Here is a 17,079-nt window from a genome sequence, read left to right as displayed (position 1 = left end):
AAGGAATTATAATAACTTTCCGGATAAAAAAATATTAAAATAACAAATAATAAAATATAATATTACTTGTACACTTCTTGAGCACCTATAACTCCAGGTGTGCTACCAGTAATCGAAGTTCCACCAGATCCTTCGGGTGTTTTTGGAGATGCCAATAAAATTTCTGCATCATTTATGAAATTCTAAAAAGAAATGTATTTTACATAATTTTTATTTTCAATTATATACATAGCATAAGTTTGTAAAAAAAAAAAAAAAATTGTAATAGAAATGAAAAGTAATGATCATTGAATTGTAATAGTATATAATAAATATTGTAAGATTCAATGATATTTTTATTAAAAAGAACAAATTTTTTTTGTTATATTGATATTTATTGAATATATAAATTAATTAATATTAATAAATTAATTTTTTAATGTTTTAATAAATAAATCCTTAAATGTAATAATTTACTTTTTAAATATCCATTAATTTAAAAATTGAGAATATAAATAAAATAATATATAAATATAATTAATAATATAAATATAATAAAATTTAAATGAAAAAAAATATTTACAGTCAAACATCTTAAAAATAATTTTTTTATCTAATAAAACTATTTTGTTTTTTTAAGATTCTTGATGATATTTGTTAAATAATTTTTAATTCGTTTCTTTTTGTTAAATAAAGAGTTTTTCTTCGCAATACAAAATCATATTTTATTTTTATTAAATTTTATTATTATTTAAATATTATTAATATCAAATATTATTATACAAAATAAATTTGAAAAATGCTACATGAATGAAAATAAATGAATGAAAATAAATTCTTTAAATTATCTACACTTGACAAGGGATATTGAATTCTTAAAACTTCTCTATTTTAACAAAATAATACAATTTTTGTTATGATTTTATTTATAATATATAAAAATATGCATAAAAAATGATTTTTTTCTTTATTGTATTGTATTTCAATATTGAAATATCAATATGAATATTAATAATATAATGTTGAAATATCTTGTAAGAAATTGAATCTATCAAAAATATATTTTTTAAAAGTTATGTATTATAATTTTATATGTATTATATATTATGTATTATATATGATGCAAAATTATCTTTTTATATATGAAATGATGGGAAAGATTTCAAAATCAAAATTAAATAATTTTTGTTTCTAAATGAAATCGTATTTTTTTTTTTATAATACGATAATAAATTTAATAAGATCATGTAAGATCTTTTATTGTTATAAAATTTTATCGTGTTACGAAAAAAATATATAATTTCATTTATTATAAAAATGAATTTGACTTTGAAATCTTTTTCACTACTTGACATATAAAAATATAATTTGCACGATATGATGTTCTTCTTTATACCAATTAAATTTCGTAAAAATATTTTTTCCGATAAATTCAATTCATTATGAAATATTTCATTATTGCAAAATAAGAAAAAATAATTGTATCTTGAAATTATTATTCTTTAGGTTAAGGTTACACGAGCGATAAAAAAAATTTAAAATTAGATTTTAAATTGGATTTTAAACTGGATTATGCTATTTTAAAATATTAAAAATTTAAACTAAAATAAATTTATTCTGAAATTCATATTATATGTTCAAAATGGTGAATCTTCACTTCTAAATATTTAGTTATATTTTTTATATTATTCTGTACATTAAACAACATTGAGTTATGAATTTACTATTATTTGATATTTGTTTTCGTTTTTTTTTTTATTGTTAGTACAATATAAATACACACATACACACACATATATATATATATATATTTTAATATATATACACTAAAAAGTTTACTATTTTGCACACTTAAAATTTTACGTTAGAATAGTTCTATTTTAATTATTTTCTAATATCTTACGTTTTGGATTTAAAATTTTTTTCTTTCGTCATAATTTTTTAATTATGCAGAATAATGAAAAATGTTTCAAACAAACGTTATTCAACTTTATAAGAGCTATTTTTTAAAAATTAATATGAAATAAATAAATAAATTAAATAAATACTAATTAATATGATATTTTGTTTAAAAAAAAATAAAAATGGTCCTCTTATTTTGTAAAGGAGGATCTCTGTTTTATGAAAAGAATTCTTAGGACAAAATTATATTATTTAAAGAAATATACATAATAATAAAATAATTTTTTTAAAGAGTTTTTTAAAGAGATTTCAAGATCATCGATTTTTTTAATGGAACTTGATGCTCTTCTTATTCTCGTAGAATAAAAAAAACAAAAACCATAAATCTTATAATAAACTATAGTATTTCTATTTTTCTGCTCGAAAAATATATATATATTTTATATAATCCTATTACAAAACAACAATTTTCAAAATAATAGATTTTATTAAGTCTCATAATAAATAAATTGATATTGCAATTGATAATTAATAGATCTTGCAGCGTAATTAATCGATTTATTTTATATTCTAATTGTGTTATAGATTTAATTGATAATATTATATTTAAACTAATATTTTTAATAATATTTTAAATTTTTATATATAAAAATCTAAATCTAAAAAATCTAAAATTTTCTTTATTTAATGTAACATCCATATAAATTTAATTGAAAGTGAATATTGTTCTTATTATTGTAGAATAATGAGGAACATTCAATATGCTGAAAACTCTACATACTTTACTCTACATAATATTACTGAATAAAAAAGAGTAGAGAAAGTTGTAAAGAAATCAACAATCAATTTTTATCTTGTAAATGTCGTTTGTATAAATTACTTAATTTAATTATTATATAAATACTACATAAATATATGACTATTATTTTGAAAACATGTATTTACAGAATGTCTAAGTAAAATGTATAATAAATTTCTCAAATTAAATGATCGAAATAATTTATCATTTTATATAAATTGAAAATATTTCTTATAAATTATAATTCTAGATTCATGAGCTAGAACAATAATAATAGGATTATTTGAATAATAATTAAAGTTTTAATATATCCATAATTTATATTTTTGAAAAATTTATTCTAAAAGCCAAAACAAAAGTTGTATAGTAAAAGTGATGTATAAAAAAATATCAATGTCAAATCTTATTTATTAAATATTAAGTTTAAACAATTGAAATTAGATGCGAGATGAAAAAAGAATAAAACCGTTCTATTTCCATTATTCTCTACTCTGTTGCATTTTGTTCTTATTTCGTTTGATTTAACACAAACTTAAATTGCTTATAACTTAACAAATAACCTTCAATCAATTTTTATATTAATTTTTGTATTCATTTTGATTTCTAGAATCGATTTTTCAATAATTTTCATGAATATATTAATATCCTGTATAAGTAGGAATTATTTTGCTAATTGTTGAGAAGCATGTTGAACGGAAAGTCTTTATTTTGATAAGATAGGGGCAATATAAGATTGGTCTTTCAAAACATTGTTTTTTCTTCGTTTCTTATATTAAGCGAATGCTCAGTAGTTCATAGACATTGAGCGTATCAAGTTTCGTTTTCAATTTCTTCTTTTTTAATTTTATTATTTAACATTATATTATATAACATCAAATTATATAATAAAAAGAGTAATAGTGAGATAATTCAAGTGAAAATAAAGCGAAAAAATAGAATTGTAAGTATAATAGCGAAGACGAAGGGAATGAAATGAAAAGAAATACCGTTTTTAAACTTATCATGTGACGGCCGATATTATGGATAACATTGATAAACTATTTATAATGAACTAAATTTAAAAGAATAAAAAAAATATAAATAGTAAAGATTTATTTATAGTAGATTTTGAATAGAATAAATAGAAATAGAAAAAATTCAGAAAATAAAAATTTTCGTTTCAATTTACGAAATAAATTCAATATGCATGATAAATGTAATAATATTTATTTCATTTAAAAATAATAAAAATACTATAAGAGTCATTTCTCAAAATTTTGTTTTTTAAATGATTGGTTTTTTATTTCATTTATTTTAATAATTTATTTTTTATTAAAAATTCATTTCAATTTCGACATTTATAATTTTGAAAACGATAGTTTATCATACACTTGTTATATATATTTATTATATTATGTACACGTATTATACATTTGATGCACATTATAAATTTCAATTTTGAATTAAATTTTAAAAATCTATAACAAAAAAGAATTAATAATTAATAAAGTTCTAAAGAAACTATTTCTTTTCCAATTTTGATGATTTTGAAACATATTGTAAGAAATCAATATTTTAAATAAATTTTTTCTACACATATAATAATATAACGATCAGTCTTAGTTTTTAAAATATTTGCAAAAAAGAATTGTTATTATTATACATTCATCTATACATTTATGATAACATATACTATATTAGTATAAAATTGCCATTTATCTTCCATCATTATAATCATATTAGTAAATAACTAATATTAATATAAAAGATGGAATTGATCAAAATCTAATTCTTCATACATTGTCTTGAAATCTCAATTCATATTGAAGCTTGAATATGCGAAAATCATTGCATTTAATATCTATTCATAAAGAATTTAAACATTCCGTGAATTCTTCGAAAAAATAAATTACTATCAAATACTATATAATAAAAAAAAAATATAAAAATACACATTATTAGCAATAAAATTATGCAAAAATATTTAACAGAATAATTATTTAACAGAATAATTAAAAAAAAAACATAAAAGTTTTCAACGTTAATACATCCATAAACATATATAAAAAAACAATAATATTGAAAACATGTAATATCGCAAATATGAAGTTGCAACAAAAAAACTTTTTTGATGATTTTTAAATATGTTATAAAACGAGATTTTTTTCTATAACAATTTTTTATTCTATAATATATTACGTTCTATATATATATATATATATATATATATATATATATTATATTCTATACTATTGTAGAATTTCATCATCATATATATATATAATCAACGATTGATTTTAATTTTCAAGATATTTACAAAAAAAAAATTATTATTATTACATAGAATTTTATCATACATATGTATATTTATAATATATCCGTAAGCATTCGTCCGCCATCTATTTTTTGTTAATATAAATTATTATTAAATTATTGTATTGTTATTGTAATTGTTAATATAACATTGCGACAACAAATATAATGAATAATAATAATGAATACGTATAATGAATAAATAGATCAAAAAGTTATTTTCTCAAATATATATCATATTAAATGAATTGTGATAAGCTTGAAATATCTTGACTCGCTATGCCAACTTTGAATATTACGCAAAATTCATGTGTGAATATTATTATTGGTTATACAGTATATATTTATATAGAACTTATATATTTATTTATGTAGAATTTCGGATTCACGGATTATGAATATAAAATATAAAATAATAATCTTGAAGCGACCGAAATCGAACCGAAATAATAATAGCGATATTAATCTTTAATAAATAATATCTATTATTTCATTACAGATTCGAAGATTGGAATGTTCAAAATGTCTCTAGATAGATAACTTTTAAATTTGATATTAGCTTATTATATATTTTTGGATATCAGCCGCTATATATCTATAATCATAATGTGTTTATAATTAGTTAATAAATGCTAATTTTCAAATTAAATATATACGTGAAATTTTATGTAATAATCTTTTTTTGTGAATATCTCAAAAATTATGATTAGGCTTAAGAAAAAGTTCAGAATATTTATAATATATTTAAAAATCATTAAAATCAAAGAGAACATAGTTTTTTTTGCAATTTTAATGTTCGTAAATTCCATCTACAGTAGATAACGAAAATATTCGAATACTTATATTTACAATTTTTGATGAACGAAATATATATGTTAACTTGTTTAAGAGAATGAGAGGGAAATCTTAAGATTATATCAGCAAAATTTGAAAATGATTTATCAATTTGTGTAATTATAATATTTATTGTAATATTATAACGTTATAATATTATACGCGCACTGTTAGTAGGTTACAAAAGTATTCGAATGCTTCATATATGCAATATTTAACATTAATATAATTTTGTTGGACCACTTTTGGTGGTAATAATTTGTCTCTGTCGACGTTCCATACTGTGAACCAGTGATTTTGTAAAATTACAATCGATAGAATTCCATATTTCTATAATTTTTTCTTTAAATATCTGCTTTGAAAATATTTGAAATTTATTTAATTTTTTACCTATTTCAGGCGATAAATTTTCAATGGAATTTATATCTGGACTCTGTAAAATATTTAACATATTATTATATTTAACATATTATATTATATTGTATATAATCCATTTTTTCACGATCCCTACTGTATATTTAGGATCGTTGTCCTATTGAAAGATAGTAGAAATCTTCCAACAATCCCAATTTATAGTAGTACTATTAAAGTAGCACTATTTTTAAGATTGTTCTTTATAATATCTAGAGATTTATATTTATCAAGTATTTCGTCAATAAATTCTATAATTACTATTATACATATTAAATTCCTTGTATCACTAATATGGGCATATATTTTGGATGTATTTGGTCTTTTCCATACATAATTTTGCCCATCTGAATTAAAAATATTAAAGATAATTAAATATTATTAGATTCATTAGAAAATATAATTTTTCCCAAAAAGCATTATCTTTTGTTATAAATATTTTTACAAAAGTCAATTTCTTCTTTTGATTTTGCTTATTAATGTACGGTTTTTTTCTTAGTATTTTACCATGAAAATTATTATTTCGTAAAACTTGTCGACATAATTCAGGATGAATATCTTTGTTAAACATTTCCGATATCATACTTGAAAGTGTAGGTGCAGATATAATAGGATTTTTTTATTTTGCGAATAATAACTTTTTCTTCTCTTTCAGTTAATTTTCTTGATCGATCTGAATGAACTTTATTCACAATTGTTTCTTTAGTTTTTGATTTTTTTTATGATATAATGTACCGTAGATTTACTTCTGCTTACAATTTTTACTATCTTACTATATGATTTCCCATCCTTATGTAACCGAAGGAGAATTTTTCTTATGTTGTTGTTAATGGAATGAAGGTTTGACATTAATTGAACATAAAAATAATCTCACTTAATATCAGTATTTATATTTCTGGCTAAAATGTTTAAAAAATATCAAGAACGTATCAACATTCGAATACTTTTATAACTTACTAACAGTGCATGTTTATAATAAATTTATTATAACTATTGCACAAATTGGTAAATCATTTTCAAATTTTACTGATATAATCTTGAGATTTCCCTCCTATTATACATTTCTTATTACCTTAAACAAGTTTCTTTAACATGTATATTTTATTCATCAAAAATTGTAAAAGTAAGCGATGAAATACTTTCGTTACCCATATGCAACAATAAATTGAAAAAAGGAAGAAAAAAAACTAACAAATATACAGGCATTTCACGACAAACAAATAAAAAATTCCAGAAACTTTTAGACTAAATAAAACAGACTAAAGAAAAGAATACTAAATAAAATAACTAAAATAAATAAATAATAGACATCATTCAAATTCAAAAATAATCAAGAAAATATATTTAAAAATATATACGCAGAATAAAAGAAAGATATATGAATAATAAAGTTATTATATAATAAATATTACAATATTATTCAAACGATATGCAATTAAATGATTCATAATAAAATTTTTTACTTTCAATCATAAAATCTACCACAATTTTATGATTTGATTAGGAATAGCTTTTTTGCAATAATACAATAATTATAAATAATAATTATATAGCATTTATATAATAACGTAAATTAATATTTTGGTAAGAAAAAATTTAATTTATTAAGAAAATTTACAAGAAAAATTTTGGAATTAAAAATTTAAAAATTTTTGTTGTTCTTCTAGAAAAAAAAAGGAAAATTAATAAGTTTATATCGTTCTTGATATAAATCTTTTAATTTTCTACAAATAAAAAATGAGACAATTGTTTCAGAAAAAAAAGATTCGCAACAAAATAATATAATAGTTAAACAAAAAAAAATTTAGAAAAATATATGTATAATACATAACATAATAACATTATATGTATGTTATATATAAAATATGAATCAAAAAATTCAGAAACTTTTCAAAAATTTATTTCAAGACATAATATAATTTATGATGAAATTTAAAATAAAACTGCTTCTACAAATATAATATTATCAGTAGCGTTTTGTCTAATTTGCAAACATATTTTTATAAGCCGATTTTAAAATAATTTTTAAAACTTTTATTTTATTATTTTCTTTCGTTTTTTCACGTAATTGTTGTATCACGATAATGTATGTGTATTGTTAATTTAAAAATTCTTAATATAAAATTTGTTATTTGTGCAATTGTTTATTCTTTAGATTTATTACCAGTTGACTTTTTTTTTTATTTTTTTCAAACATTAAAATGAAATATTTCAAAATGTGATATATTTCAAATAATCATTAAATTAAAAAAAACATTGCAAAATTACATATAAAATATCGATTCAAATAATTAATAAGTGTTTTTAAAAAAGAATTCCAATAATATGCAATTATAAAAGAAGTCTATTTTCAAGGAGAATTAATGTAAATTTTACATCTTGAAATAAACAATTTATGATAACAGTTTTCAAACTGTTTGATCATATCTCATATTATATATATATATATATAATAAAAAAAAGAAAAATTTATGTAGAAAATATTTTATATATATATTATATATAATAAAAAAAAAAATTTGTGCAGAAAATATTATCATAAAAAAAATAATATAACAAGAGGTTGCAAATTAATAAGATTAAAAATATTATTACTGAAACAAATTACATTTAGTATACAAATGTATATAGGCACTATATAATAAAAATTATATATCATTAACTATATAATCAACTAATAAAAATATATATATATTATATTATAAATATAAATTTTTCTTGCAATAAAACAAATGCATGATATAAAAAATGAATCAATACATCATAGATTACTACTTTATAACAAATAAATCGAAAATAAATAAAACAAAATATCAATTACAAATATATGTTTTTCTTAAAAAAAATATTCATGTGATATATATTACAGAATAAAAAATAATAGATCAAAGAATTATAATAGTAAATAATAAACTTTCTTCATATCAAATTTAAAACATCAAAAAAAAAAAAAAATAGCAAGAATATTATACATACAAACAAGTACAATATTAAATATAAAAAAAATACAACTCAAATATCATCATCAATATACACTATTATATCACACATGTTTGATAACTCAATTTCAACATTATTTGTTAATTCTTTTAATCATACTATTTAGATCAATGCCAAAAAATTAAATATCTTTATCATTGGTATCACAAGCAAATAAAAATATAAATCTATAAAACAATAGAAAATAAATTAATAAAGTAAATCACTGAAATGTAGAACAAAAAAAAAATAAATCTAAAAGAAAAATTAAAATTTCTCAACTTAATAATGTGCACACAAAAATAAAATATATTAATAATTTCATAACAAGCAATCACATCCATACTATAGAAGAGTTATATGCAATATAAACAAAATTTTATGAAATGAAAAACAATAAATTCAGAATTCTAAAATGGCAAATAGATAAATAGATAAAAAATATAAGAAAACATAGTACACAATGAAAATAATCTGATTGATTGAAAAGGAAAATAAAAATACATATAATATTGTTATATAAAAACATACACTGAAAATTCTATTACATTCTATACAATTCAAAATAGAAATCAACTATCTACAATATAAAAATGAAATGATATAAGGAAGCAAAAGAAAGAAGAAAAGAAAATGATATATTCTGAAACAATGAAAAAAAATTCTATAAAAATATTATGTAACAGAGAAAATAATCGATATATGAGAATAAAATTGTGATTTCCTAAAATAACATAAAATGGAATAAACTAGCTATATACAATGATGGAAAAAAAAACAGTGTGCAAAATATTATAATTTTATAATAAACAGAATTTAAAAAAATAATGTCATGAATATATAAATTAAAGACTAAACATTAACAATATAAAATAATATAAAATATAATTATTCAAATAAATAATAAATGATCTCATTATCAGAAAAATAGTAATATGATAAAGAAAAATATAACATATGAAACCAAAAAATCAAAATACCTAAAATACCTTCAAATCATTGTCCTATCACTTGTCTATAAATAATATATAAAAATATATAATATATAAAAATATAATCTTATTAATTATCAATGGCACATATATATATATATATATATATATATAACACATAAGATAATGACAGAGGAATAAAAAAATTATAAAAAAAAAAGAGTTAAGAATATAAAGAACAATATATGAAATAAATAAAATAATAAAAGAAATGTCTATATTATTATATATATAACTCTACAAAAAATTTATAACAATTACAACAAAAATATAAATATAACTACAAAAAAGTTTTTGATTCTATTTCATATAACTAATTAAAACAAATAATAAAAATATTATTATTATAAATATAGAAAGTTTCAAATATGATTATAAAATTCTTCAATCAAATTATAATTATATCCTATAATGAAGAAATAGAGAACAATCATGTAACTTAAAACAAAAAATATGGATTCAAATATCAACAAAATTTAACTATAAAAAGACTTCCAAAGTGATTCATTGATTTTGCATATGCTTAAACTCAGTTTAAAAATTTCTTAATAAAAAAAAATATAGTTTTTATATATATTATTATATATACAAAATAGAAAAAAAATATGATATATCATAAATCATCTAATTTATATTAAACTTTGAAACTTAACACTCACACAAATAAAATAATTAATTAAAAATAATAGTATTAATAAAATATCTATTGGATTTTGAAATAAAAAAATTAAAATATTAAAAATCGAAAGGAAAATAAACTCAAAGTAATAAATAATAAATAAATAATAAAAAATATGAATAACAAATTCATAGATGGAATAATATGATATATAAAAATATTTAAAATTTCAATAAAATAATTCCAAATCAATATCTATATAATTCTATATTTAATGTACATTTAAAATTATTAAATGAACCATTATAAATATTGAAGATATTTATAAAATAAACTAAACTATACATAATAAAGAGGAAATTTAATATTTCAAAATATATCTAAAACTTTATGGATAATAAGGAAAAATAAAACTAATAAACATCAATAAATTATATGCAAAATAATCTATAAAATTATTTCTATAATAAGCATAATAGCTAATTGCATATTAAAATATATGTTATTGATTAATTAAATATAACAATATAACAACAAAAATTATATAGAATAGAAAATCATATACTGCATCTCTACAATCTCTACACGGACAATATTATTATATCATGTATTAATTATATATAGAATAAAACATTCCAATATAGAGTTCATTCAAAAGTAACTATATTCCAAGACAAAAGATTTAAAATTATATCAAAATGTCAATAAATTTTTCATCTATACGATGAAATTAACATTAAAAATTTGTTAAATTGATTTCATGCATTATTAATAATATGTTGCAAATTACATAAAATGTTAATAAAGTATTTTTTTAAAAGTATCACATATATTATTTTATTAAATAATTCAAAGGCATTATTTTAATTAATAGTAAAATATTTTTTAAAAGATGCTTCTTAGAATCTAAAGATCTCTCTTCATTTTTTTTAAATGAAATAATTTATTAACTTTTTGATATTTATTTCTATTGTCAAATCAAATAACTTATTAGAAACATTTTTTTTCTATTTTAAATAATAATTATGAGATTTGTAATGATTTCATTAAATGTTTGTTTAATATTTATGGTTATTCATACAACTAATATCTTATAAAAATATATTATTGCAATATTATATCAAACATATATCAATATCATTCAAACTTGCAGTAGTATATACTTTCATCTTTATATTCTTCTTTGCTATATTCCATATTCTTCTAGCAAAATTGACAAATCTTGATAATAACATTAATATATGTTTAAAAATAAATGGGCAATATTTTTAATATGTAATCAAATAACTTTCATATTATTCAACTATAATATGTTTTTTTTTAATATTTTTAATTCTTTTTCTATATTGAATCATATTTTTTTTTAGCTATAATTTTTAATTATGTACAATAAAAAAGAAATGCCTTAAATAAATATTATTAAATTTCATAATAGCTACGTAAATATTAAGTGACCAATATGTCAATTTTATTTAAAAAGAATGAGCTTTAATTCCAATGAGCATCTCTAAAAAATTTCTTATCTATATCTAATCTAAATAATTGATTCCTTAAAACATTTAATTTAAAAAAAAATCGTAATATCTGCAGTAGTTTTAACTTTATGTGACTTCCTTTTTATATTTTAATCTTAATATTATATATATTAATAATATATATAATAATATTATATATATTAATATATTAATAATATATATTTTATATATTAATAATGTATTATAAAGTTATAAATTCAATTTGAAAGTTAACCAAGTTCAATTAACCAAGTTTTTTTTACAATATATTTGTGTAACATATTTTTTTATGTAATTAAAAATATGTGAATCTATATATTATTTCAAAAACAATATAAATATATAAGTATTATCTATCTTACATTTGGATCTTCTGTAATGGCATCCATAGTCATAGTTTGATTCGTGCTCAAATTTCCAGATGAGATATTTCGTATAGATTCTACATTCGCATTTGAATCATGAAATGAGACTCTTTTAACGGATGTTGCTTGCGGTTGAGATGCTAATATTATATTTGATATGTTTGCATTATTTGATCTGAGCGTACTTTGCTGCGACATAACCGCAAAACTAGAACCTCGTTCTGGAGGCAGAGGCGCATCATTGACACCATTTTGTGTAGCTAAAAAAAAAATATACACAAAATATCATTATTTTTTTTAAATTGATTTAATAGATTTATTAGTAAAAAAAAATACTTACGAGACGCGTTTGATCCATTAATAATTAAACTATCCAATCGCAACATATTAGAATGCAATAATTGTTGAGTTTTAAGATGGGATTGCGATTGTTGAGAATGATATTGCTGTTGATACATTTGTTTATTAGTTTCTTCCTCTTTTTTCAATTGAGTATCATCAAAATCTATTTGTTTTCGTTTAATCTCCTCATGTCTACGGTGCATTTCTTTTTCTTCATTGGATTGAGACAAACCAAGAGATTTTTGAGAAGAAGTCAAATGAATTAAAGATGGCATTGAAATTTGTCCCATGTTGTTTTGCATTTGATTAGTATGTTGATGCTGAAAATCTGAAGATAAAAGCGAACCAGAATCTTGTTGTTGCTGTTGTTGCTGTTGTTGCTGCAAACAAGTAGTTGTAATATTTTGTGAACATTGTTGAAGAGTATTATTTCCGTGTGTAGTTACAACATTCATGGAATGCATTGGAGATCCACCGAGAGATCGAGAAAAATGACTTCCTTTAGAGGATTGGTTTGTTACATTAGTCCTCGATAAATTGGAATGATGTTGTTCTAATGAATTATTTCGATCTTGCATCATTGTTGTTTGAAACAAAGATTGCTGAACTCTTATATTTTCCGTATCTAAATCATTACTTTCTTCATCATCATCTTGTTGATTGGCTATTTCTTCGGCTCTTTTTTGAAAATCTCTTTCCAATTGAAGAGCTCGCAATTGTTCCTCTTGCTGCGATGTTCTATGAGATAATGCACTCAATTCCGCTATTTGTTGATCTCGCCATTGTCTTGCAGCTTCTCTTCTACGTGCCTGTTCCTAAATGATGATAATAATAATAATGATGATGATAAAAAAATAAAGATGAAAAAGAAGAAAAAAAATAATGAAAACAATACAAACAACAATTATAATAAATAATAAAAATAATTTCAGTTCAAAAAAAATATGAAAAATGTTATTGTATATGAAAAATAATTTTATTTTGCACTTACTCTCTCTTTCTCTTCTCGTTGCCATGGATTCGAAGCACTGTATTGATATTGACGTGGCTGTAATGTAGTACCTGTTGTATTTGCTGGATAATATCCTCCACGTGGAGGATCTTGCATACTTGCAGTATATCTAAAAAAATAATAATATTTTTTATTTTTTAATTTACTTTTTTATCACTATTATCACTTCATTACCTTGAATCCGATTGTTTATTATAAAGAGGATGAGTCGAAGTACTTGGCGGTGGAGGTGGAGAACTTTCGGTAAATCCTTCTTCTGGTAAAACAGGTCGTATAGGAATTTCATTTGAAATTGAAGTTCCTTCCGGTGCAGTTTGCATTCTATTTATTACATTTTCATCATTATAGAGTTCATTTTGTATCTCTGGATTACTATTTAAACAATACTGCGATCCAGCAACATGTTGATTCTGGTCTGTATATAATTTTCCAATGTCGCGAATATTTTGATCTCTTCCATAATCGTGTAATGTCCCATTTGATTGCATACGAGTTAAATCATTTTTTCCTTTTGATGATATCATACCAACATGTCCATATTGCATATGTCCAAAATTTTGCATATTGTTATGTTGATGTTGATGTTGGTGTTGATGCTGATGTTGATATTGATGCTGAAGCTGTAGCTGATGTTGATGTGGATGTTGATGTTGAGATTGAGGTTGAGATTGATGTTGATGTTGATGAATATGCGAAGATTTTCCATATTGAACCATGTATGAACCATATTGTGCATCCAAATAACTATAACTCGAAGGACCGGTTTGTCTGGATGTTGAAACTGATGATGTGGATATTGTTATTGGTGGACTTGATCCCAAATTTGGTTGTGAACCAATAGGTTTTGTTGGTCGAATAACAGAACTGATCGATGATTGAACAGATGTATTTGTTTTTAAATTGTAAGTAGGTGGTCGGTATTGATTCAATGGAACTGGAATGCCACCTCGTAACTCGCGTCTTCTAACTTCTTCTTGCATTTCTTGAAGTTTCGCTTCTTGACGTATTATATCTCGAGATGATTGAGATCTTGGAGGTGCTGTGCAAGCTTGTTGTTGCGATTGACCAGTATTGTCAATATAAGATTGTTGTTGAGATTGAGGTACATATGAAGATATTGGACGATCTCTGGTTTGATTCATATCAAACACTCCCGGACGATTTAAAGAATTTTGCGAACCTTTGAAGTTCTTTTGTAATTGAAGAGGAGTTCTATAAATTCGAAGAAAAAAAGAATAATCACAAATAATATGTGTAATAATATATGTCGTTACAAAATTAATTAATTAATTAATTTTTAAATTCAATAATTAGATAAAATTAGAATTAAAAAATAAATAAAAATTTATATGAATAATAAAACAAAAAAAAAAATATATAACAAAAAACAAGGGCAACTTCATCAATTTTAATAATCTTGAAATAAATATATTTTCAAAATACAACATTGAATAATTTTTTTTTATCACCAACTTTAAGATAAAATATGTTTAATATCATAGATGAATGTCATGGAGTCAATCTCAAAGAGTTTGAATTTGACATAGATAATATGTTGTAAAGATATTCTTCGAATTAACTAACAGAAGATTTAGTGAATCTATTGATTAATTTCTTTCTCGTATCAATTAATAATCTTGAAAAATAATATTGAAAAAGATATTTTGAAAAAGATATTAAGTCTTTTCATATATATGTAATTAGCAATCAACTTTAATTTTTGATTTATTCACAAAAATCTTTCAGTATTATATATCAAATTTTTCATTCAAAAATTCATATATATTTGTAAAAATGCATGCGACAATATACAATTATCATTTTTTGATTATTTATATAAGTACAATGTGACGAATGAATTAATATTATTAACATTTATTATTACAATATTATTAAGTATTTATTTATAATAAATTTGAGCATTCTTCGAAATGTTGCATATTCCTACACGCATTGTTACAAATATGAATATACAAAAATACATGTAGAGAATTGGATACTATCAAAAAGTTTTTTATGAATATCTTGGAATCTATATTATAATATTTAGACTATTTACATGTATAAGAAAATCTTGCGCAAAATAATATTTTTAAAATTTATCAAATTCATACAAATCAATAATGATCGTAAAGTTCAAAAAAATTCACCTTACATATCTTGAGAGTCATCAAAATTAGTAAAGTCACTTTTATTGTAAATAATTTACAAAATAAAGAAAAAAATAGAAAAAAAGAAGAATAGATAGAAAGAAAAAAAAGGAACAAAAAAAAAAGTTATTAAAGAAAATAGAAGTTTCTTACCTATCATCTAAATGTTGAGATGGATTATGCTGTTTTGTTGCATCTTGATTACGATAGATACTCAAGTTTTGATAAAATCTTTCAGCTTCATTACCTTGAAGAATGTTTGAATTTGTTCCACTATTCACATTTGTATCATTGTGACTCGATGTATCAGGATTCAAATTTGGTGACGATTGTTGTCTAGTTACAAGACCATTCGATGATAAAGTTCCGATTCTTGTTGAATCATGCAAGTTATGACTCGAACTATATTAAGAAATATAATAATATAATATTAAAAAAGATATAATATAAAAAAGAAATAGAAATATAAAAAAATCAATATAAACAAATTAAATCATTTAAAAATAAAAAGATAAAAAAAAAATTAAAAATTAATGATGTAAATTTTAAAATAAAAGATTTACCGAGAACGTAATGATGTCGCACTGTTGATTGTGGCCATTGGTGGAGGTGGCTGCGTAACTGGTGGTGTAACGCTATTACTTGAAGATGCTCTACTATAACCAGGATTGAATACTTCATGCTGTTGTTTTCCATCTGTTCCTACATCTGTTTTATATAAACATATAATATTAATTTAGAATTATTTTTAAAAAAGTATTGGCATACTTCACTCATTTAATTGACATAAGGCTAATAAAATACATATTTTTTTAAATTTTCATTAAACGCTCAAATGAAAAAGTTTAATAAAGTTTAGTTTTCTCTAATTTCTCAAAATGAATTTAAA

General features: G+C 20.6%; 1 protein-coding gene and 1 long non-coding RNA gene across 6 annotated transcripts in view; one reads left to right on the top strand and one right to left on the bottom strand.

Moving 5' to 3' along the window:
• The window catches only part of LOC100864121 (adherens junction formation factor afadin), a 46,606-nt gene that overhangs the window by 3,113 nt on the left and 26,414 nt on the right, over positions 1-17,079 (bottom strand). For all 5 annotated transcript variants that reach the window (XM_086914021.1, XM_086914023.1, XM_086914022.1 and 2 more), the window contains 7 exons: positions 16,754-16,898; positions 16,344-16,592; positions 14,215-15,252; positions 14,020-14,149; positions 13,027-13,843; positions 12,684-12,946; positions 67-182 (listed from right to left, as the gene is read on the bottom strand). In XM_086914021.1, coding sequence (XP_086770147.1) covers positions 67-182; positions 12,684-12,946; positions 13,027-13,843; positions 14,020-14,149; positions 14,215-15,252; positions 16,344-16,592; positions 16,754-16,898 — 2,758 coding nt within the window. The remainder of the gene's footprint in view (positions 1-66; positions 183-12,683; positions 12,947-13,026; positions 13,844-14,019; positions 14,150-14,214; positions 15,253-16,343; positions 16,593-16,753; positions 16,899-17,079) is intronic.
• LOC147656623 (uncharacterized) overlaps positions 3,446-17,079 on the top strand; it is a 29,740-nt gene continuing 16,106 nt past the window's right edge. The window contains exon 1 of the long non-coding RNA XR_015294091.1: positions 3,446-3,620. This is a non-coding gene — a long non-coding RNA (uncharacterized LOC147656623). The remainder of the gene's footprint in view (positions 3,621-17,079) is intronic.

The sequence above is a fragment of the Apis florea genome, unplaced genomic scaffold (assembly GCF_048593485.1).
Source record: "Apis florea isolate Af1SG1 unplaced genomic scaffold, ASM4859348v1 contig_3571_pilon, whole genome shotgun sequence".
In the NCBI taxonomy this organism is placed as follows: Eukaryota; Metazoa; Arthropoda; class Insecta; order Hymenoptera; family Apidae; genus Apis; species Apis florea.
This window is presented reverse-complemented; position numbering and strand designations above follow the sequence as displayed.